The sequence below is a fragment of the Melanotaenia boesemani genome, chromosome 21 (assembly GCF_017639745.1).
Source record: "Melanotaenia boesemani isolate fMelBoe1 chromosome 21, fMelBoe1.pri, whole genome shotgun sequence".
Taxonomy (NCBI): Eukaryota; Metazoa; Chordata; class Actinopteri; order Atheriniformes; family Melanotaeniidae; genus Melanotaenia; species Melanotaenia boesemani.
This window is the reverse complement of record NC_055702.1, coordinates 22,011,623-22,033,374: the sequence shown is the minus strand read 5'-3', so window position 1 is coordinate 22,033,374 and position 21,752 is coordinate 22,011,623. Positions and strand designations below refer to the sequence as shown.

At 38.9% G+C, this 21,752-nt stretch overlaps 3 protein-coding genes across 3 annotated transcripts; 2 read left to right on the top strand and 1 right to left on the bottom strand.

Moving 5' to 3' along the window:
• Positions 1–6,329: 6,329 nt before the first annotated feature.
• LOC121632472 (cytochrome c oxidase assembly protein COX19) lies at positions 6,330–9,156 on the top strand. The gene is made up of 3 exons (XM_041974019.1): positions 6,330–6,509; positions 7,860–7,971; positions 8,051–9,156. The coding sequence occupies exons 1-3, from the start codon at positions 6,428–6,430 to the stop codon at positions 8,142–8,144; spliced, it is 288 nt and encodes a 95-aa protein (XP_041829953.1). The 5' UTR covers positions 6,330–6,427; the 3' UTR covers positions 8,145–9,156.
• A 2,278-nt stretch (positions 9,157–11,434) lies between these two features.
• LOC121632471 (RNA-binding protein with serine-rich domain 1-B-like) lies at positions 11,435–17,748 on the bottom strand. The gene is made up of 7 exons (XM_041974018.1): positions 17,670–17,748; positions 16,198–16,344; positions 15,904–16,083; positions 15,588–15,690; positions 13,748–13,901; positions 13,519–13,660; positions 11,435–12,585 (listed from the first exon to the last, which is right to left on the bottom strand). Coding segments are annotated over exons 1-7 (828 nt in total). The 5' UTR covers positions 17,672–17,748; the 3' UTR covers positions 11,435–12,485.
• Positions 17,749–18,077: 329 nt separating this feature from the next.
• LOC121632470 (solute carrier family 2, facilitated glucose transporter member 11-like) lies at positions 18,078–21,295 on the top strand. Its single transcript, XM_041974017.1, has one exon. It carries the CDS (start codon positions 18,221–18,223, stop codon positions 19,829–19,831), a length of 1,611 nt encoding a protein of 536 aa, XP_041829951.1. The 5' UTR covers positions 18,078–18,220; the 3' UTR covers positions 19,832–21,295.
• Positions 21,296–21,752: the final 457 nt, after the last annotated feature.

Sequence of the window (21,752 nt, the reverse complement as noted above, 5' to 3'; positions counted from 1 at the left end):
ATTCCTGTGGTGTCCTTAAGCTGAGAAACTGCCTATCATATAGTCTGCATCCCACACCAGCAACAATATAAAACACATCGGCTGTTTCAATAGCCCACCATGGCTAAGTCAAAAGAAACTGAATAAGTTGTTATTGTGAAGGAAGTGAGAAAAAGCAAAAGAGAAAGTGACAGAACAAACAGTTAGTCAAAAATGAACATAAAACTGACTTTTACTGGCTGGAGACAGGAGTCAAAATCGATGCTGACATAGCCTCCGTTAAATCTGTAAAAAATCTGACAAAGTTACTCAATGTCAAGTTTATTTATATAGCACATTTACACAGCCAAAGCCTCCCCTATCGTCAACACATCAGGAAACTTACTTACTTACTGAATATATATATATATATATATAGGTTTCCCCAAGCTACTGTGTTGCTTTCTGTAGTCATGAATCACCTTGTGGTTCAATAAAAAAGTGGGAAAAAATGAGTCTTTTACAACAAAATTGGTGCAACAACAAATACAACTAGAAAAAAAGCTTCCCACTTCCACGGTTTCTTCCACATGAAGTGGAACAGTCTGTGGAGTCTGGAGCTGCTTTTGATCCTTAAAGGGAAACAAAAACAATAAAATCAGATATTTTCAGTGTGGTTAATCAGGGGGCATAAACACACACATTACAAACCACGACGCCATCGAGAGTCCTTTTCCTCAGTTTGAACACTGATGGCTCGTCACCTCACAAGAGGGCTTTGCAGGACTGTATCCAATGGCAAATATAAAAAAACATCAAAAATTTGTTTTGTTTTATTGTTCAGCATTTAGATCCACAGTGTTATGTTTAAAGCGCTATATAAAACTTTGGACACACAGTGATATAAGCTGCAGCAGGTTGTGCATCTTTTAATTGAAGTAAAAACTGACTAATGTTGGCCTTGTGGTTTCCAGGCTTTCACACTGGGAGTACACATCTATCCACAGCACCCAAATATGTTTTAGATTTTTGGTTATGGTAAAGTTGTGATGATATGCCTTATTTTTATTCATCTTAATCTGGATCTTGCTGATCAGCAGCATTGCTGACTGATTTAAAGTATTTGAATGATGCTTAAATATTATAGACTAAGGCTTTGAGAGGATTTTCTAACATTATTAGACATAGCAGAAACTTCTTAATGTCTAACATGACAAGAGTAGAAATACAAATTTAATCTATAAGTGAAGCCAAATAGTAATTTTTTAAAGAATATTCTATTCTTTCTTAGTATAGCTGTCCATTTGTGTCCCACCCTTTAAAGCTTGTCTTTTTGTGCCTTGATTTAGTTGCCTCAGGCAGATAGATATGACCTTGCTCTTACTAATTTCTTTTCACTAATCTGTGCATCATAATGGCAAAATATGTCTTGGAAAATAAGACGAATGGTCTAAACGATGGACTGAAGTTCAAACTGAGCATCAGAATGATGAAGAAAGGGCAACAGGCAACAGGAAGTAACATAACTACTGAGAAAACTGAGGCTATATTTCACACAAGGTCACCAGCTAAAGTTGGGGAACATGTTGCCTGGTATGATAAGCATCGATTCCAAAAGCAAGATTCAGATTGTAGGGTCAGAATCTGGCATAAACAACAAGGAAGCATGAATCTATTCTGCACTGTATCAATGATTTAAGCTGGTGGTGGTGGTGTAATGGTGTGGGGGATATTTTATTTTCTTAGCACACTTTAGGCCTCTTAGTACCACTTGAACATAATTTAGATCAGCAGCATAATACACCATGTCACAAAGCTCAAACCATCTCCAACTGGCTCTTTGAACACAACAGTGAGTTTACTGGACTCCAACGGCCTCCACAGCCACCAGACCTTAATCCAGTAGAGCAGCTTTGGGATGTGGTGGAACGGGAGATTCTCATCATGGATGCAGCCGACAAACCTGCAGCAACTGTGTGATGCTGTCATGTCAATATGAAGCAAAACCTTTGAGCAATGTTTCCAGCACCTTGTTGAATATATGCCTCCACAAATTAAGCAGTTCTGAAGACATGAGTGGGTCAAAACTGGTACTATCAATGTGTACTTAATAAAGTGGCCAGTGAGAGTACAGCCTCACATGTAGATCTACAAGTGTTGGTGATCTGCCAAACAGCTGGAAGCTCAAAAGTCAATATCATGTTTTTTATCTTCTATGTGCATCCATCAAAGATATTGCAATGCATTTAGCTTCACTCTGGACATCCAGATGGAACTGATATTTTGCTAAAGAAAACAAAAAAAAATGTACTGACATCAACAAGAAGTGAGCAATTCAACAGTCATTATGTAAGAACCAAAATCCAAAACACCATAAAACATTCAAATAAATCACCTCAATACAACAATGTAGAAACACGTTCTGTGTAAAAGGACGGTGTGTATCTAAATAAACTTCTTCACCGTCAGATATATACAAGGGGTGCTTCATTTGAAAAAAGATTTATTTATGGAAGATTTATTATTGATGGAATGAAAAGTGAAATTAAGAGAAAATCAAAGTGAGGACGAGACAACAGGGGAACAGATTTCTAACAGAAGCTTGTGGAGACGGGAGAGGAGCTGCAGCTGGTCATGTGCTTTCATGGAAAAGATTAAGCTGCTTTGAGTTTGTGGGATGAAACCGACTGAAAGATAAGCAAATCAGAAGGTTTAGTTGCCAAGAATGGCAACAAGCTGCATTTCGTTAGTGGAGCACTGCTGCCATCTTGTGCTGTGTAAGGCCTGTAGATGGTCATGATCAGTGTTCAGTTACTTTGTCACTATGACAAACATTTACACATTTTAACCTCCAGAGAACAACTTTAAAACAGACGAACAACAAAATGAACTTTTACAGTAAAGTTATGCAGTTATTTCCATGTCAAATAACACAAAGGGTGGGAATATTTAAGCCCCAGCACATGAATCTGATTAAGATTTGTGACACTTTTACAAACTTTGAAAAGATTGTTAAATGCACCGGATATTTATCCAAAACATGAAGCGCCTGTCCCAAATATATAGAAAACCAGCAGTTTTAATACAGTATATTTCTTATATTTGATTGTCATGTTGAAAGTTCCAGCTGACATCTTTGCTGTTTTGCCAAAAAAGCTGAATTTAACATTAATAAAAAAAAGCAACCTCAAAGGTGTGGCTCTGTTTAGCAGCCAAACCTGAAGAATCTTTATTCTGTAAGTTAAATCTGATTTAAAGAGCCCAATTTGAAAAGTCATTGCTTAGTAAAGTTAGTTGCTCTGAAAGCATATCCTTAGCAAGCAATGGCCTCTAGTGACTACTTTATGTATTTCATGCATCGATAGGGTCAATGCTGTGTTCTGAAGTGTGATCAATTCAATACAATACCCAGGAAGTCAGAATAACCCTTTGCAACATTTTTAGACGTATTATAATTGCAGTACAATAATATGGTATTTTCTCTCTGGTGAAAGTAAAAATTAACAGACTTCCTGGAAGATATTAGGAAACAGAGAATGGGCCCATTACATGATTAGAATGGCCTCAGAATCAATTCAAATGGATTAGAAAAAGTAAAGCAAATAGACCAGTTTGTGGAACTTTTGTAAACAACATGACTGCTGTTGCACTTGGCAAAATGTCTAATCTTATTTTGTAATATGAGCACATTTTGAGAATGCCATCCATACAAAAATGCTATTTGGACAAAAAAAAATAAAAAATAAAAAATGAAGCAATGGTATTACATGGAAATGGGGATGGAGGGAAGGGGTGTTTTTCCAGCCGTCTTCTTCTCCTACTCGGTTCCCTTCACTGGTTGCATATCAACTATAGTGCTCAATACTGCCCCCATGGTTTCCAGTGGTACTGCTCCATTTGCTACACTGGGCTACAAATCTGCAAGTTTTATGCAAACAGACTAAAATATGCATGTAAATGACACAGAAAACTGTCAGGAAGCACCATCTGCATGTGCGTAGAGCATGACTGAGGCTTTATGCTGTTACATAATTTCCCTCTCTCTTTCACAGCTCTGCCTGTGCAACATGTGTATAGTTCTTGAGGTACATTACATGCTGTTAAAAATAGTTATCGTGCTTAAATTTCATGCTTCTGCCAAACTTCAGGAGCCATTTTGTGTTTTTGAAAATTAGTTTGTACTTGTAGCCAACTTACACAGGGGTGTGGTACTTTCTGTAGTATCCTGTTATGTTTCTGAAATGATCATTTAAACAGTAGGCTATCTAAGATGAGAAAGCCTACTCAATGTCTAAAGACCTTTTAGTTCCAAACTGCTGCCATCCCATAGAATTTTGCTTCAAAACTCAAAAATCATCCATGTAAGGCTCCTCGTGATCGATTCTAAATTGTGTAAAACAAAACATTTATATCAGTTGGTTGAGTGATTTTCTTAAATGGCTCAAGCTCTATATGAGACAATCTACTCCATCTGTACACCCTCTCTACTGCTGTCTGATTCTATTTTAGCAAGTTATCATTGCATCACCAACCGAGACGAGACTCTTTTTTGTTAGTGATTTTTATTTTTGTTAGTGTGCCCACAAGGTACTTACTCAGACATTGAAGGCAGATGCTTCCATTTCTGCCAAGATGCCAAGTATTCCTGCGAAACAAGAGGTTTAGACTCAGATACAGCACAGAGCAGCAAAAGAGGAAGATGTACACAAGTCTTGACTTGATCCCTGTCTCACTAGATAATATGTACAAGCAACAGTCCACATGTTCAAAACATTGTATCATATTTCACACTGGTCTGAGTATTTCAGAAACTGCTGATCTGCTGGGATTTTCATGCACAACCACTTTCAGGGTTTAGATTGCATCTCTAAATGGACAACACATTCAACCCTGAGGCAGATGGGCTACAGCAACAGAAGACCACATGGGGTGTCACTCCTGTCAGCTAAGAACTGGAAAGTGAAGCTACAGTTCACATAAGCTCACCAAAATAGGTGAATTTAAGACCGAAAAATGTTGCCTGGTCTGATGCGTCTCTATTTCAGCTGCAGGATTCAGATGGTAGGGTCAGAATATGGCATAAACAACATGACAGCATGGATCCATCCTGCCTTGAACAGTTCAAGCTGGTGGTGGTGATGTAACGGTGTGGGGGATATTTTCTTTACATACTTTGAGCCCTTTAGTATAATTTGAGCATGGTTTAAACGCCACAGCTTACCTGAGTGTTGTTGCTGATGGAGTTTAAATGTGCAGTGTTTTGCATGAACATCCACAGCTTTGATCTTTCAGTCTTCTGCTCCTTTCATTTTTTAAAACATATATGTGGGCAAAACATATACCCCCAAGGGGAGGATAAAGACAAATCAAGGGACTTCTCCTGGTGTTATTGGAGACTTTGTGATACTGACTTCTCAGAGTAATGACATCTTCTCAGATAGCAGCAGTGTTTCTGCAAGCCCCGCCCCCATTCAAAAATACAGAGCCCCCCCAGGGGACACGGATAATTCTTTTTCTTTTGCGTTAGCACGCAATACTTTTGCGCTCCCTCGCAATACGTTTGCATTCCTTGGCAAAAAAGGGATGGTCCGAGAGAGAACACAGCCTGTTAAAACCGTTTTGCTCAGTTTCTTTAGGTGTTTCTAGTCTGCATATGTCCCTCTCAGGGTACAGTAACAGGGTTGCATTCGTTAGAGTGACACACACAGTCAAGGCTGATGGTGGAAGCTGCCATGCAAGGCACTCAACCACAACACATCAGGAGCTGGGGTTCGGTGTCTTGCTCAGGGACACCTCGAGATGAGGTCAACAGGCCGAGGATTGAACTGGCAACCCTAAGGCTGCAAGATAACCACTCTACCCACTGAGCCACGCTACCTCACCCCATATTTGAGATATACTGTTTATTAAATTCAGCTGCTTCAATGATAAAGAAGAAACGCTTAAGCAAGATTATCCAAAAAAAAAAAAAAAAAAAAAAAAAGCATTAAAAACTTATTCCAATGGTTTTATTTGACATGCAAGTTTGTCATCTAGAAGAAAGGACAAGAGAAAAATGCCATTTAAGTGGTGCTTGAGCTCTAATATAGTGTTTGAATAATTATTTGGAGCATATTTTCCAACAACTATAATTACATTTTTTTCTCAAGACAAGTGTAATTTACACAAGCAGTGCATGTAGTTTATTGTGCACAGATTACTTGAAATTTTACAGGTGGGACGTAAAATGTCCTCCAATTTTGGAATGCAAGCCAATATCTGTATCGATTGCATACACTGAAGCCTTTAACCATGCTCGTCGCTGCTCGACCATCGATGTTTTCTAATCGACTAGTAATACCTGATTGAAATGGATTCCAAAACAAATACGTCACATTTATGCGACAACAGGGTCACATACGGAGACGGTCGTGTTGCGTAAAAAATAGCAGGTATTGAAGTTATTATAGGTCTTGATACACAGATAAACATGTCCACTGCTATGAATTTTGGTTCTAAGAGTTTTAAACCTCGACCTCCCGATAAAGGCTCTTTTCCTCTGGATCATTTAGGTGAGTGAGGACTGTCCTGTGTGTTTGGTTAAATAACACTTACTTCTTTTAAAATATTTCCACACATTTTCAGCAGAAAATTCCAGTTGCTTAGTTGGTTATAAATGTGTAATATTAGCAATAATAAATACATAAATTTAACGCGGGTTGAGCAGAAATGCGTTGTCCTTTGTGATTGTTTAGATGTAATTATATAATCTTCATCCTTGGGTCGGTTAGAAAACTAGTTAATTAAGACATTTATTGCAGGCCATTTGACATTATCCCTTATTTACTTTTTGAAAACACAATATGCAATTTATCCGAGTTTCACAGCTGTAACGCTTGGAAATGAAGTATCCAAGATTACAGTATTCATAGAAACTCAGCACAAAAAGAAAGGAAACTGATGTTTGGTGGATTATTTCTTTGGTATGACAGGGCTTTTTGACAATAAATCATATACTGTTGGAAAGCTTGATTCTTTCCCTTTTAAAATTGTACTAAATTAGTAAGAAAAATGCATTTGTGCGATGAGCAGCAGAGTTTAATATGTTGGTGGCGCCCATGGAAAACACAACAATCTTCTCTGGCATTGCCAAACAGCTGAATACAAAGGCTTTCCAGCTGTATGAGATTTATCACCAAGAAGCATGGTTAAAACAAAGAAACAAACAAATTCCCTATCCTTCTTTTTGCAAAGTTTAGGCTGGGGTGATATTGTGCTTGATTCACAACATCTTCCATAACCAGACTCTACCTCATAAAGATGGTTTATAGAAGTAATGACATATAAACCACTTTTAACCATGTGTTCCTGTTACCAAGTCCTCTCAAAGTAATGATTAAATAAATAAACGGATATAAATTGAGATAAAACTATAAAAGCAAACTAAATAACAATAAAATGAGATACAACACACAAAAATATAAATAGTTTATTCAGCTGCCTTACAGTACTCAAGCTGAAAACCAACGTGAGGCTGAAGTAATGGTTCAAGTACACCTGCAGTTTGAAAGGTGCATAAAGCTCGATCGCTTCTGTGTTTTAATTTGGATGTTTGAACATAAAAATGAAACTGAGCCGGTACAAACCAGTTATTTGTTGAAACTGTTTTTCAAACTAGTAAAAAGACCAGCTGCAGCATTTAGAAGAATTTGTAAACAATGCAGAGAACACTCATCTATACCAACAGACAGGGTATTAATCATAACGAGTAATTTAGTGTTGCATACAGTGGTCGTCATTAAAAGCTGTTAAATAAATTAAACACACCTACTATGACCTTAAAATGTTATCTGAACCATCACAGTTCTTATAATCTTACATGTTTGGACATTGAGGTTGATTTGAACTAACTGTTGTTTCAGGAGAGTGTAAAGCCTTTAAAGAAAAGTTCATGAAGTGTTTGAGAGAAAACAGCTTTGACAACTCCAGGTGCAGGCTGCAGTCCAAACACTACCTTGAATGCAGGATGGACAAGTGAGAAAACTTACCGTTAGATTGTAAACACTGCTTACTGACTCAGCTGACTTTAACTGACTCCTCTTATGTTTTCCAGTCAGCTCATGACCAGAGAGCCTCTGCAGAAACTGGGATTCAAAGACTTAATGGATCCTCCTCCCAGCCAAGACAACAGAGACGCTAAAGTCTGACGCTTCCAAGGTGCACTACTTGGTGTTGATTTGAACTTATCCAGTAATCAGGTGCGAGTGAGATGAAGACTCCTGACCTCCAGAGACAAATAAAGGAAAAAGGTGAAGCTGCAAAGAGCGACTTCAAAGACTGAGAGCAGCTCCTGCAGGAGGACATCGACTCATGGCCCGAGTTTGAGCGTAAACCGGGGGTGCCCAAGTCCGGTCCTCGAGATCTGCCATCCTGCAACTTTTAGATGCAACCCTTCTCCAACACACCTGAATCAAATGACTGGCTCGTTACCAGGTCTCTGCAGAGCTGAATGACATGCAGATGACATCTGATTCAAGCGTGTTGGAGAATCAATCTAAAAGTTGCAGGATGGTAGATCTCGAGGACCGAACTTGGGCACCCCTGGTGTAAACTAATGATGCACTGCATAAACTGAAAATATCTCATTTATACAGAGATGCAGTTTTGATAGAACAATAAATCTTTGGGTTAATACATTTAATACAGTTAATTTCTGTTTGATTTATATACCACAAACACACCATTTGTTGACAAGTTCCTGGTACTAAGGTTATAAGAAATGGAGGTTTAGTGAAAACAAAACTCTTTTCTTTCTTTCTTTGTTTCCAAACATTTAACGTGGCTCGATATGAGCTCTAAAACAAAGTCTTCAGTGCATCAGTTGTTTTTCATGGTAAATTTGAAATACTTTAAGTTTATAAACTGCGCTGCATGGAAAACAAGATTTAGCTGGAAGTGTATAAACATTCAGAAGAAAACAGGTTCTAGATGTTAAAATATTTATTTATAATGTTCGTTGTGTAAAAATTCAGGTCCAACATTTCATCAAAGAGTTTGTTAGAGATGGTCAGCATTTCATTACAGTAGAGTTTATTCCAGGAAGAAATAAAATTTCCTCTCTGGTTCCTCTCACTATTTCTTGTGCCACAATCTTTTAAAACCACAGGCCTCCGAATTTTGGGATGTTTAAAACAGATGGGCCAACTGTGCTAAAATGGTCATCCTGGAGACCTGAAATCTTTTTAATTTCGTTCTGCTTCGCGTTATCATTGTTGGCCTTTGCAGAGACAATGTTCACATATTCTACCATGATCTGAGCGAGTTTTGGAGCTCCAGCTGCATCGTTCCAATAACATATTCATCCTGAAAGTGTTGGCTTCTTTTAGGAGAGCCTGAAACTTTTTTCCTTTGTGCTATGTGCCATTTTCATTTTTTCTTCCCCATTTCATTTCATTATGAGTATGTAATTTTAAAGCAGAGGCAGAAATATCTGTACAGGGCTCTCAGGGCTGCATTTAAGCAGAATGAAGCCAAGCTGTGAGGAAGGTTTGGTGCGACGCCAGGAGTCAGTGTTCCAGGATCACACACTCATTCAACCTGCAGCTTAGGTTGGGTCACCGAGGATTTATAGTTTCTGTGCCCCTCCCCCAGGAAGATGAATGAAAGAAGACTGCAGAGGGTTTGTGGTGCACTTTGAGTCTTTGCTGACATTGTAAAAATGTTAATTGAAAAACCTCCAAATACAAGAAGCTGTCCAGGGGATTTGTTGCTATTCTGCTCATAGAAGCCTAAACTCTACCAAATGAAATACCTTCTTAAGCCACTAGGTGTCGGCAAATCCCTACAACACTGTCTACAAAGAGTTTCCCCATTGCACGCTCTTCTCTGGCTCCTAAAATGAGCTTTCTTGGCTATGATATGAATAACTTACTTAAAAAATATATACATCCTAGAGACACTTAATTGCCAAAAATGCTGTTTCCATGATGCATTTATCTAGATATTGTAGATTCAAGAGTTTCAAGAATTGAAACCTTCTTCAAAACTTCCCATATAATTAAACTGTGGATTAAAGCTGCAGCTTCTGATTATTTTTCCTAAATAATGGTAGGAAATTATGATAAAATCAGGTGATGAAAAGAAAGCCTTTATATAAATTTATTGTCTCAACAGCAAGATGAACAGCATTCTTTGCATGCTACACAAAATCAGTCGAACACACAGGCAAGCAGACATCACTCGTAATATAAAGATAACACTCGTTCCCACAACTTTAATAATAATAAAAGAGGATCACAGTTGAAATATGAAGCAAACAGGACAAAAAGGAGAGTAATGTCTGGATCATTACTGGCTCCTGCTGACAACCATCTGTCTAGTACATTGGATTTCCTTGCAGAGTTTGATCTTTCAGGATCAATGCCAGCTGGGCCTCCGACCAGGACAGTCTCCACAATTACCGATTCAATATTAAGTTATTTTACAGTTGATTTGTCCAATTTCCTCTTTATCTCTTGTTGCCACGGTGGCAAATCTGATAATTGATTTCCTAACAAAGATTAGGGGCTACCTGAGGGAAAACTAAATGCTGATTCATGCATTATGACAAACAGAATCCAAAAAAGTTAGGATGCTGTGCAAAATGTAAATACGAATCATTTCGAAATCTCATAAATTCATGTATTCCCAATAGGACATTAAACACATCAGATATAGAAACAGACATTTTACCATTTGATGGAAAATATTAATTCATTTTAAATTTGATGACAAAAACACATTTTTTTAAAAATTGGAACAGGGGCAACAAAAGGATGGAAAAGTAATCCACAAAAAAAAAAAAAAAAATTAAAACTAATTAAGTCAATTAGCAACATGACTGGGTATAAAAAGAGCATTTCAGAGAGGTAGAGCCTCTCAAATGTAAAGATGGACATAGGTTCACCAATCTGCCAGGAACTGCATAAAAATATTTCCTCAATGTCAAATTGTGACTTTGAAGAACCTCCAACCATCTACGCTGGAGCAAAGGTAGAATGTTCTGTGGTCAATATTTTAAATTCCTTTTGGAAACCACAGATGTCGTGTTCTGCAGACTAAAGACAAGGACCAGCCAGCTTGGTTTCCGTTTAAAAGCCTGAACCTAAGCAGTGGCGTTAGTCCCTGTGGCGTGGGCAGCTTTCATATCCGTTAAGGCTTCGTCAATGCCGAAAAGTACGTAGACTTTTTAGAGCAGAATTCAGCAAGTCGTAGCTAAACCACATCCTGCATCCATCACAACAGCATGGCTTCACAGGAGAGTCCGGCTGCTGAACTGGCCTGCCTGCAGTCCAGACCTTCTACCAATACAAAACAAATTTAAAATGAGTGAATATTTTCCATGAAATTTTCTGTTTCAACACCTGATATGTTCTTGTTTGTGTTTTTTACATTTTACACAGCATTTGAACTTTTTTGGAATTAGGGTTGTAGTAAAATGACAACAGGAACCACACAGTATTGTTGGACTATTTTATAAGAGGTTAGATCACAGACATTCAAATCAACCAATAGACAACTTGTTTCATCAATATAAAGATGGATGGAAGTGTAAAAAGCTAGATGTGGGGTTAATCAATCAGACTGTGGACAGCAGCTGTGCCAAAGAAAGGCTGTTTATACAGTAACAGTACTAGTAAAACATTCATTTCGGATAATGTATGTAATGCCTTTATCAGTTAGCTGCAAATGTTTTTAAACTGATGTGAGACTGAAAGAGAATTTAAAGCAATATTAAGTTTGTTTTTGTGCTGTAAATACGGTTCTGACCAGACATTCTCCATCACAATACAATGATTTTCAGTCAGAGCATAGACGATTTCCACTCCAATTAAAGAGCTGATAGAAAACAAACTAAAACAAACGCTGGAGGAAGCTACCTAACTCCTTGCAGAGACACGATTAATGACGTTGTGAACCTCCATATTGATCTGACAGTCACATCTTCCTGAAACAGAAACACCTGCGCTTCCTACAGCAGGATTCACACATACACCAGCTTATTTACGGACCGTAAACAAACACATTGCAGCTTATTGTCGTACAGGTTTCTTGAATATGGCTCCATCGTGTGATTGTACTTTGCCTGGATCTGCCTCATTAATAAATCCTGGAAAAACATTTAAAGGAATTTGAAGAAAAATGTTTACAAAAACTACAAACTTTGTACTTTTTGTGCAGCTCTGACAATGGTTTACTGGTGGAGGTGTTTCCTGCTGGTTAATGGACACTACACTGTTTTATGTATTTTATTCTAATTAAAGGTTGGCTTTTTTCCTGATCAGATACAACATGTAAGCATTGGCCCTTTGAAATAACTGAATAAAAGAAAAGAAGGAAACTAAGATGACTGCATGAACAGCTTTAACGTCTACAGCTAGAAATCCAACCGTGTGAGACACCATCATTAATGTTTGTTAGTGGCTGAATGAGCTGACTGGGTGAAGCTGGGATGAGGAGCGAGCAAGTTTAACAAGGGAAGAAGAGGAGGGGGAAAGGTGTCCCAGTCATTAACGGGAGGAGTTGGAGCTGGAGCGGGAGCGGTGACGGCGGCGGCCTGGTGATCGAGATCTGCGCCGTACTGGAGAGCGTCGTCGAGGAGACCGGGACCTACAAAACATTGCAAAAGATTAGAAAGCAACCAACAGAAAATTAAAGCAGCCATTACCCCTAGTTCACAACATCCTCAAGGAGACACTGTGATTTTGGCTTCACTGATTCGTTATGTGAAAGTACACATGGACAAAATTGTTGGTACCCTTCGGTGATCCAAACCAAACCAAAGGGGAGGAACAGCACTGTTAATTTTCCAGTTGAGTATGACATGATGGTTACATACAACTCCATTGCACGCTCTGTCCATGAATCTGTGGTCACAGCTTGCCAACACTCGCAAACTGAGTGTGCAGCTCATCTACAGAGCCCTCATACTTTATCCACAGTTTTGATGGTCTTGATGCAAATGTAAACTCAAGTTCAATGAATTATTTTTAAAACTAACCCCTAACGTCTGATTTATGGACGGATTCTGTTGGAAGCTTCATTCTCAAGTGATTAAACATACTGTAGTAGACAAGTGATTTGCTAGCTTACCTGGCAGGTCAACCTGGACCTCATTTTCATTTATTGAAGGGTTTCTAAACGGACCTTTTTGTGTGTCGTTGCCTTTTTCTCTGCATGTTTCTTAAATGTGTACTCTACCGTAGCATCATAACTCACACTTCACACTACCAGTCTAGAAACGGTGAAGCATTCTTCTGTTGTTTTAGTTTGGGAAATTTCTGCCCCGTTGTGGTGGAAATCAGAGATTACTACCAGGTTCTGATTAAAACAAAATAGATTATAATTATAGATAAAAATGTACTATATAATATATTTAATCTATTTAAGTGTTCTTAACAAGGGGGATCAGAAACAGATTGACGGACTAACTGGAATCTAGCCTTTTGCAAACTGGTTACCTTGGACACTACATTTTATGAGAAGATAAATGTCCCAGACAGCAACAGATTGTTTGTATGCATTTTTATTACGCCAGCTAACCTTCTCCTCATACGAGGTGGAGTACGCCGCCACATCGGGGGTGGAGGAGGCATTCTGCGGGGAGGAGACATCCGGCGAGGTTGGGCACGTACTGTTGGAGCCAGCACAGCTGAGACTGTTATTTCCTGACCGTCAATCTGACCTGAAGGACATTAGTGAGAGAGTTACCGTCCTGCACACAAGTTGGAACTACAACTTTCCATCTTCACATTCCTTCACATCCATTCACCTCCATCCATGTGCTTCAGAGCCTTCTCAGCGTCCTCAGAGCTCTCAAACTCCACGTAGGCGTAGCCCTTGGACAGATGAGGGTGGAGACGATTCATGGGCATGTCAATCATCTTGATCTTGCCATAAGGGGAGAAAATCTCCTGGATGTGCTCCTATAAAAGAACAAGAGGGAACTCCTGAGGACCTTAGTCTCACTTTTTCATTAAAATAAATAAAATGAAAAAATTTGTGCTGGGCAATGATTACAATTTTTCATCGTGATTAATCGCACGACATGCTGCGATTAATCGCATCGTTACGCGCAAAATGTCTCTTTCCTTTAAAAAAAAGGCCTACAGCTATAAAAAGAAAATGCAGTAAGTTTTGGTTTACAAACACGACATCAGGGGTCTCCAACCTACGACTCTGGAGCCGCAAGTGTCTCTCTGGACCTTCCACAATGCCTCTAAATACGTGGCTAAAATATTTTTTTAAATACATCTTTCTAGTCATTAGGTTGGAAACCAGGGACTTTTTTTTTTTTTTTTTTAAATAATTTTCCACAAATATCTACATCATTTAAAACAAAGTCTGTCTACCCTCTTTTTTTTTTAAAAAGGTTTTATCTTTTTCTTTATTTTAAAACCTAAAAACGGAAATAAAAATGGGGTTCTTAAAAAATAAATATCCTATGGTGGCTCTTGCTTAAAAAATATATATTAAGTTTCCTTTTTGAAAAGCCTGGTAACATTTGCATCTCTAAAGAAGTTTTATTTAGCTGGCTGAGGGAAAAATGGCTCTTTGGATTGGAAAGGCTGCAGACCCCTGCACTAAACACATAAACACATTTAGCAGCAGTTTTCTCTTTAAACAGTAACAGTTAAAATATTTCTTCATATATATTTAAAAAAATCACATATTTATGACAAAGAAGGATGAAATGTTCAGGATTTACTAACTAAAAGGTAAAATGTCAGCAGGATGAATTTAAAGCTGTGAAGCTGCTTCTAAACACAGAAGGAACAATATGTGATGAATATCAGCATCAGGTGAACAGACAGAAAACAGGATTAGAATCTCACAGCTTCTAGATGGTGAGGAGAGAGAAATATTCACAATAAGCACAATAACTTCCATCCATGCACCTTCAGTGCTTCATTATCCAGGTTTCTGGCCTATAATTTCTCTAAACTTTCATTCTTAGCTTGACTGCACCTGCAGCCTCCGCTACTGGGAGTTAAGGGGTTAACATCTCGTTTCCGGGTGTCGCGTCAGATGTGCAACTACAGACATGTGTGGTATCTACAGAAAGTCCAGAATCTCAGCTAACAGCTCAGCAAAACCATTTCTATCATCACCAAACACAGTTAAGACAACAATAATTAAAGACCAGGTACACAAAGTCCGAAAAATATGTAACTGTCTTTTGGGAGCAGTTTCCCGTCCAAAAATCATGATGTTCTGCCATCTGCATGGATGGAAACGTCGGCTCTTTATTAAGCTCCAGACAGAAAACGTCTCCTCATTGTTAATAAACCTGCTCTCTCCTGATTACATCAGACACACCGCTGCAGCGGGGAACGGAGACATGGACGCCATGTTTCTGTCATCAAAGCCAGCAGCCAGCAAAGAAAAAAAAAAACTTAACGTGCAATTAAGCGTTGCGTTAACGTGCCCAGCACAATATATATATATATATATATATATATATATATATATATATATATATATATATATATACATATATATATAAATATAAAACAATAAAATATTAATACTGACACACACGCACAAAAAAAACATGTATAACGTCAATAAGCATAAACCAGTAAAAGCAAGAATTGTGGTTTAGAGTTTACCTTGATGACATTTCTGGTCAGCCGGCCCAGGTAAACCTTGGTAGGTTTGGGTGTGGGGCTCCTACGGCGGCGATCTCTGTCATCTTTCTTTGCTGATTTTGACCTACAGAGACATTTGTCTTTCATTTAAAAACCTAATTATGTATTGACATGCTCTTAAGATGAGCTTTTTAGAAGTATTAAGCAATAAGAATAATTTCCTACAAAAAAAATACATGACCAAAATTACAGGTTTAAGAGGGGTAGCAAAAATTAGTTGTTCATGTATTATCACATTCAAGTTTTTAATCTACTTCCATGGTAACCAGTTTCATACTTTGAGCGCGAGCGTCGTCTGTTGTTGTGACGCTGGCGGCTGGGGCTTGGAGAGGAGGATGAGGATGAGGATGAAGAGGAGCGGGAGCTGGAGGAGCCCGAGTGGCTGGAAGCAGAGGAGCTGGAGCCACTGGAGGAGCCGGAGCTGGAACCGGAGCTGCTGCTGGAGCTCGAGCTGGACCTAAATGACAAGTTAGATTAAACCAGGGGATGAATCCACTTGTTTTTAAAGGCTCAAAAACAGAACTGAAGACAAAGGTGAGATGAGTTTTGTTTCCTAACAGCAGCTGCTGACCTGCTGCTCCCGCTGGAGGCGCTACGCCGAGTCCGGGTCTTGTCTCTTCCACGATCTTTGTTGGCTCCTTCTTTTGTGGCTCCTGATTTCTCCTTACCGCGTGGTTTGCTTTTGTCATCCTCCTTCTTCTTTGTTGGAGAAGGTGCCCTATTTGATCAAAAGGAAACAAACAAGAGTCCAGATTTTTATTACCCACATGTAGGTCAAAATCCAGAACATTTTCACAGCACTAGAACCTCCTGTCAGACAGAACTTGTCATTAAGATACTAATGCAAACCATATGTCTATTTAAACCAATGAATACAGTGATTTTCGGCCTTTATCAGTTATCATAGATTAAATGACAAACCCAGAGGAGAGACAGAGGAGTTAAAGTGTAAGAGGAAGGAAATAACTCCAAAATCTAATCTGGTTTGTGGTCATTTCTGTTCCTAAATAGGAAAACTATAACAAGTATAAAAAAAAAAGAATGGATTAGAGTTAAGATTACAATAAATTAATAAAAGAGCCAGCTGTATCTGAAGAACTTTTCTGTCAAACAAGCTTATTGGGATGAAATCAATTCAACCAAACTCTTTGACCTGCTCAAATATAGCAGTAGTTTTCTTTGGCTAAATCTCTTCTTGAACAACCCTTTAAGCTGCTCATATTCACCTTCCATCATCTCCTTTACTTAAATAAACACACAGACAATCCTTTTACTTGAACTCCACTATCATATATGCACGCACACCTTTAAATGAGATATCAACCACAATCTACAGTCTTCATTTGGTGTATCTAATTCAAGAGCCTTGTATTTTCTCACCAGCACTCTGAATTAGATTTTGTTTAATTATTTATTTACTTTTGTAATAATTATTAGAAGCTACCTGGGCTGTAGTTCGGTATCCTTATTGACATGTATCTATACCCCTCTATTAATTGAATTGCGAATAAATACCATTAACAGTATATTTCAAAATCGGCACTACCTCTGGTTTCCTTAATGCTACAATTACTGCTCTTTTAGTTTTCAGTTACTTTTCATTCACATTTTCCGCACCCAAGGTTATTGTATTTTCTTGGGGTTTAGCTTATCTCATAATTCATCCTTTCTTGCCTACTTCCGTCAGGATCAGAGTCCCTGAATGGGTACATTGCCTTTATCCCTTCTTACTCCTAAACAATCAACGCTGCTTTCTCCTCACCTCTGAATTTTGCTTTTCTCTCCAGCATAATTCATGCTCCCAATAAAAAAACCCATTAACTATAGAAACTGAATATGTAGTTTGGCTAGCTAATGTATCGTTAACCACCGCGTTAGCATTGGATAACACGCTAATTAAAATATAATGTTCCGCGAATATTTACATCCACGTTAAAAACCAAAAATGTACATTTATTATAACTTCAGCACATTAACTTGCTATTTATCAGACATGCATATGAAAAAGAACAAACAGTACACGAAAGAGTAGTACAGACTTACATTTTTCACCTGTTCGAAACGGTGCAGTCGCAGGGAGATGACGTAACATGCCAACTCATTTTCAACCAATGAACAGTCTATACGCACGTCGCATAGGCGCCCCAGGCACGTGGAACTTGTTGTTTCTATTCCCCAAATTTGGACTGTCAGGGATGTTTTACAACTAAACTTCTTTCAAGTCCTAGCTATCCTGAGCTGAAAAAAGTAATATTTGTAGTTTTTTTTTTGTTTTACACTACGTACTTATTGTGGCATGCGTCGCTACTGTTTTATTCTTTGATAGTTTAGTGGGTCAGTGAAACAAAACCTGAACAAGATAGCCTGACAGATAATGCTAAGGCAAAATACGTTAAAATTATGATACCGGCTACAACTGTAGAATAATCACTTCCCTTTCTGATACACATGATAAGGACATATGCACGGTGACTCTCGACAAAACAGTCTGTATGCTACATTTTATTAAACAAGAAACTAAACAACCACAAGTTAGCTCTTGAGATTGTAATGATTACAAAGCTATAGGACAAATTGGGACAACTGCCATTCAGATGAACTCTACAGGACAAAATGAGCCAGAGGAAACCAGCAAACCTTCGGGCGTTGCCAGGACCCTTACTCTGACTGTGTGCTCTGCTGCTATTGGAGGCACCTTCCAATATGGCTACAACATCTCAATCATCAATGCTCCCACCAGCTATATCCAGAACTTCATTAACAATACCTATATGGAGCGCTGGGGGACAGGTTTGGATACCCCCCAGGTGACCCTGGTGTGGACTATTATCGTGTCAGCTTTCTCATTGGGTGGCTTGCTAGGGGCCCTGCTGGCAGGGCCTATGGCTGTCCGCTTTGGTAGAAAGAAGTCCCTGCTTTTGAACAACACCTTCCTACTTGTTGGTGCTGTGCTCGTACTGACATGCAAGGTGGCAAAATCGTTTGAGATGATCATCATTGCTCGTTTTCTGGTGGGCATGAACTCCGGTGTCAGTATGAACGTCCAGCCTATGTACTTTGGAGAGAGTGCTCCCAAACACCTCAGAGGTGCCGTGGCTTTTTCCTCTTCCGTTTTCACTGCATTTGGGATCTTCTTTGGTCAGATTGTGGGAATCAGCGAGTTACTAGGAACGGAGCCTCTTTGGCCGTACTTATTAGCTAGTAATGCCGTACCAGCATTGATCCAACTAGTTACCTTACCCTGGTTCCCAGAAAGCCCTAGATACCTTCTTATTGACCGTGGAGATAGGGAAGCATGTATCCAGGCTCTTGGAAGACTCCGCGGTGGGGAAGCTCCTGCTTTGGAGATGGAGGAAATGCTTCAGGAACAACAGCAGCAAATGTCAGCAGCTTTAAAAACTGGCTCTGCAGTCCCCTCCAAGACGCCTTGGTCCTTGTTCAAGGACCCTAACCTACGATCCCAGCTCAGGACGGTCATGGCTGCTAGCAGCGCTATGATGCTCTGTGGCAATGATTCTATTTACTTCTATGCATCCTACATTTTCCTTGAAGCAGGGATACCCCCAGAGAAAATACAGTACATTACCATTGGAACGGGGGCATGTGAGTTTACCGCTTCTGTTCTGAGTAACCTCCTGATTGAACGTGTGGGCCGCAAGTACCTTCTCGTTGGGGGTTACACTCTTATGAGTTGTTGGAGTATAGTTTTTACTGTAGCTCTTACCCTTCAGAGCCAAGGGCTGGCAGGGATGCAATACCTCAGCATGGCATGCGTGTTCTCCTACATCCTCAGCTTCGGCTTAGGCCCTGCAGGGGTAACGGGGATCTTACCAGCTGAGATCTTCGACCAGGCAGCTCGGCCAGCTGCATACATGGTTGCAGGCTCTCTAATGTGGATCAGCCTGTTCACGGTGGGAATGTTTTTCCCCTTCATTGTGAACGGCCTTGGTAACTACTGCTTCCTGCCTTTCTTAGCTGTGTGTTTGGTGTCTGCTGTGTTTTTGGGGATAACTATGCCAGAGACAAAGGGCAAGACTCTGGCTCAGATAACAGCTGAGTTTGATAAAAAAAATGGAGATAAAACTATGGAAATGCTAAACAAGCAAGTTGATGAGTCTCAGAATGATCAATACCAGCTGGGAAAAGCATGCTCCTTTACCACCTTGACACATGATCCTGAATCCAACTGTAAAAGCGAGGACTGAAATTTGACTTCCAAGAAAAGTTTAAATGGAACAGCCAGTGCCTTTGTGGTATCTTTGTGCACTTTCAAGTTTTTTTCATGTTGATGTTGTAGTAGAGTCCTATGTAAGAAGAATAATCTATGGAATGATTGATTGTACCCATTACTAGTAGTAATTAATATTTTGCGTACACAGAAAACTCAACTAACTTCCTTAATCATACAGTTTGCTCGCATGTAACTGAATACAAAAAACAAATAGATTGTAAAACAGCAAATAACACCTTCCCAATGACTACGGACAGAAGATTACACTTTACAGCCATACGAGAAACAATTTGAAGTGGCAGTCAGATAAACAGCCCATAAAATGTTCTTTTAGCTTTTTGATGCAAGTCATAACACCTAAACTTTGTGAAAGAGGTAGCCAAGAGGACAATATACCTCAAATTTAACAAGCTAATCTGTATTCAGTACTCACACTCTAAAAGTCTAATCAGTAAAGCCAGTGTTTGCAGCAGAGTGAGTAATCATGTGAACTCTAATTGAACATGGCTGCACCAGGAAAGATAACTGTTTGTTTTAGATTATCCAGCTCAGTGAGCTATGCCAATGAAAGTTTTCCTATGCAGTGAACCAAATCAGAATATTCACTTTTTGGAATTTTTGTGGGGTTTTATCAGCTTGATTGTATGTGTAATTTAACTATATTAGTTACCATTCGGACCATAAGGGTTTTTATTTCTATAATGAAATATAAATACATGTTTTTTTCTGAATTTGTGTGGGCAACTCCTCAAAATGATCAGTAGATGTCACCATCGTCCTCATGGCCTCCTCTCTTAAGTGCAACATGAAGAAATATGATATGAAAATGCATTCAGCATAAAGACTCAGGCAATGATGGCACTTTGAAATTCAACAGCTGGCATTTCACAACCCTCTCAAGCCTTCTGTGGACCATCTGCCACAGGTTCTGTATGTTCTTTAATCAGCCTATGTCGCTTTTGATTGCTAGAATGAGTCATATATGCAGATATTTATGGACGTATGCACTGTTGTTGCATGTAGCATGGTCTGTGCACATATTGAATCAAGCTGTTGTTGTATGATACTGTTCTTCCAAAGAATTTTATGACAATCTCCTGTGATGGTAAATGCCTGGCAAAATTCACCTTGTATGATTCTCAGGCTGTATTTTTTATTTATTCTATTTTTATTTATGAGGCTAATTATTTATTTAGTCATATTTATTCAAGGAAAATACCTACTGCATGTACAACAACAAATAAAAACAATAGTGGCTACACTTGTCTTCTTAATGTTCCAGTTACTTTAAGTGGTTCCGCCTGCTGCTTTTTAAATTAGATTTAACCTCCATCACTGTAACTCCTTTCACTCCTCTGCATTTAAATCCAACTGCTTCCACCCACTCATATTAAAAGTGTTAGCCTGATACAGCTATTTATAGAAACATGTGCTGTTTGAGAATGTCTTGCTGTTTAAGTGTGGAAAAGTTCAAGTGTGTATTTTCACTGGACTGGATTTTGCCTAATAAAAAATGTGGATGACAGAAAAAGTGGATGTATGTTTAGCTGAGACTCAGGCTGGTATCATTGGCGTTTTACCATTTTAAGTAAAGCAAATTACACAGCTAAAATGACCACTGATAAAATGGCACAAAGATAAAGCAGTCAAAAGCAATTTTCTACTGGTAATACTAGCATATACACAGAGATTAGTCAAATCCCGAGAGACGGACTAGATAAACACAGAAGCATGTTCGAACACCTTTTATTTTTCTTCTTAATTTGCTTTCATATTGCCACATATCCCCAAATGGCAAGGTCTCACTTGTAAAAATCTTTTACTAGACACCTTGCCAATGAAAGAGCTGTGCAGTCTTGCAGCATAGAAAATACAAATACACCATCTACAACACG

What these genes read in the sequence shown, in the direction of transcription:
- LOC121632472 (XM_041974019.1), top strand. Translation starts at nt 6,428, where the DNA reads ATGTCCACTGCTATGAATTTTGGTTCTAAGAGTTTTAAACCTCGACCT. An exon ending in TTTTCCTCTGGATCATTTAG is followed by an intron (nt 6,510 to 7,859) that starts GTGAGTGAGGAC and finishes CTGTTGTTTCAG; the next exon opens with GAGAGTGTAAAGCCTTTAAA. An exon ending in CTTGAATGCAGGATGGACAA is followed by an intron (nt 7,972 to 8,050) that starts GTGAGAAAACTT and finishes TATGTTTTCCAG; the next exon opens with TCAGCTCATGACCAGAGAGC.
- LOC121632471 (XM_041974018.1), bottom strand. An exon ending in GCCTCCAGCGGGAGCAGCAG is followed by an intron (nt 16,084 to 16,197) that starts GTCAGCAGCTGC and finishes CTTGTCATTTAG; the next exon opens with GTCCAGCTCGAGCTCCAGCA. An exon ending in TGACCAGAAATGTCATCAAG is followed by an intron (nt 13,902 to 15,587) that starts GTAAACTCTAAA and finishes GTTCTTTTATAG; the next exon opens with GAGCACATCCAGGAGATTTT.
- LOC121632470 (XM_041974017.1), top strand. Translation starts at nt 18,221, where the DNA reads ATGAACTCTACAGGACAAAATGAGCCAGAGGAAACCAGCAAACCTTCG.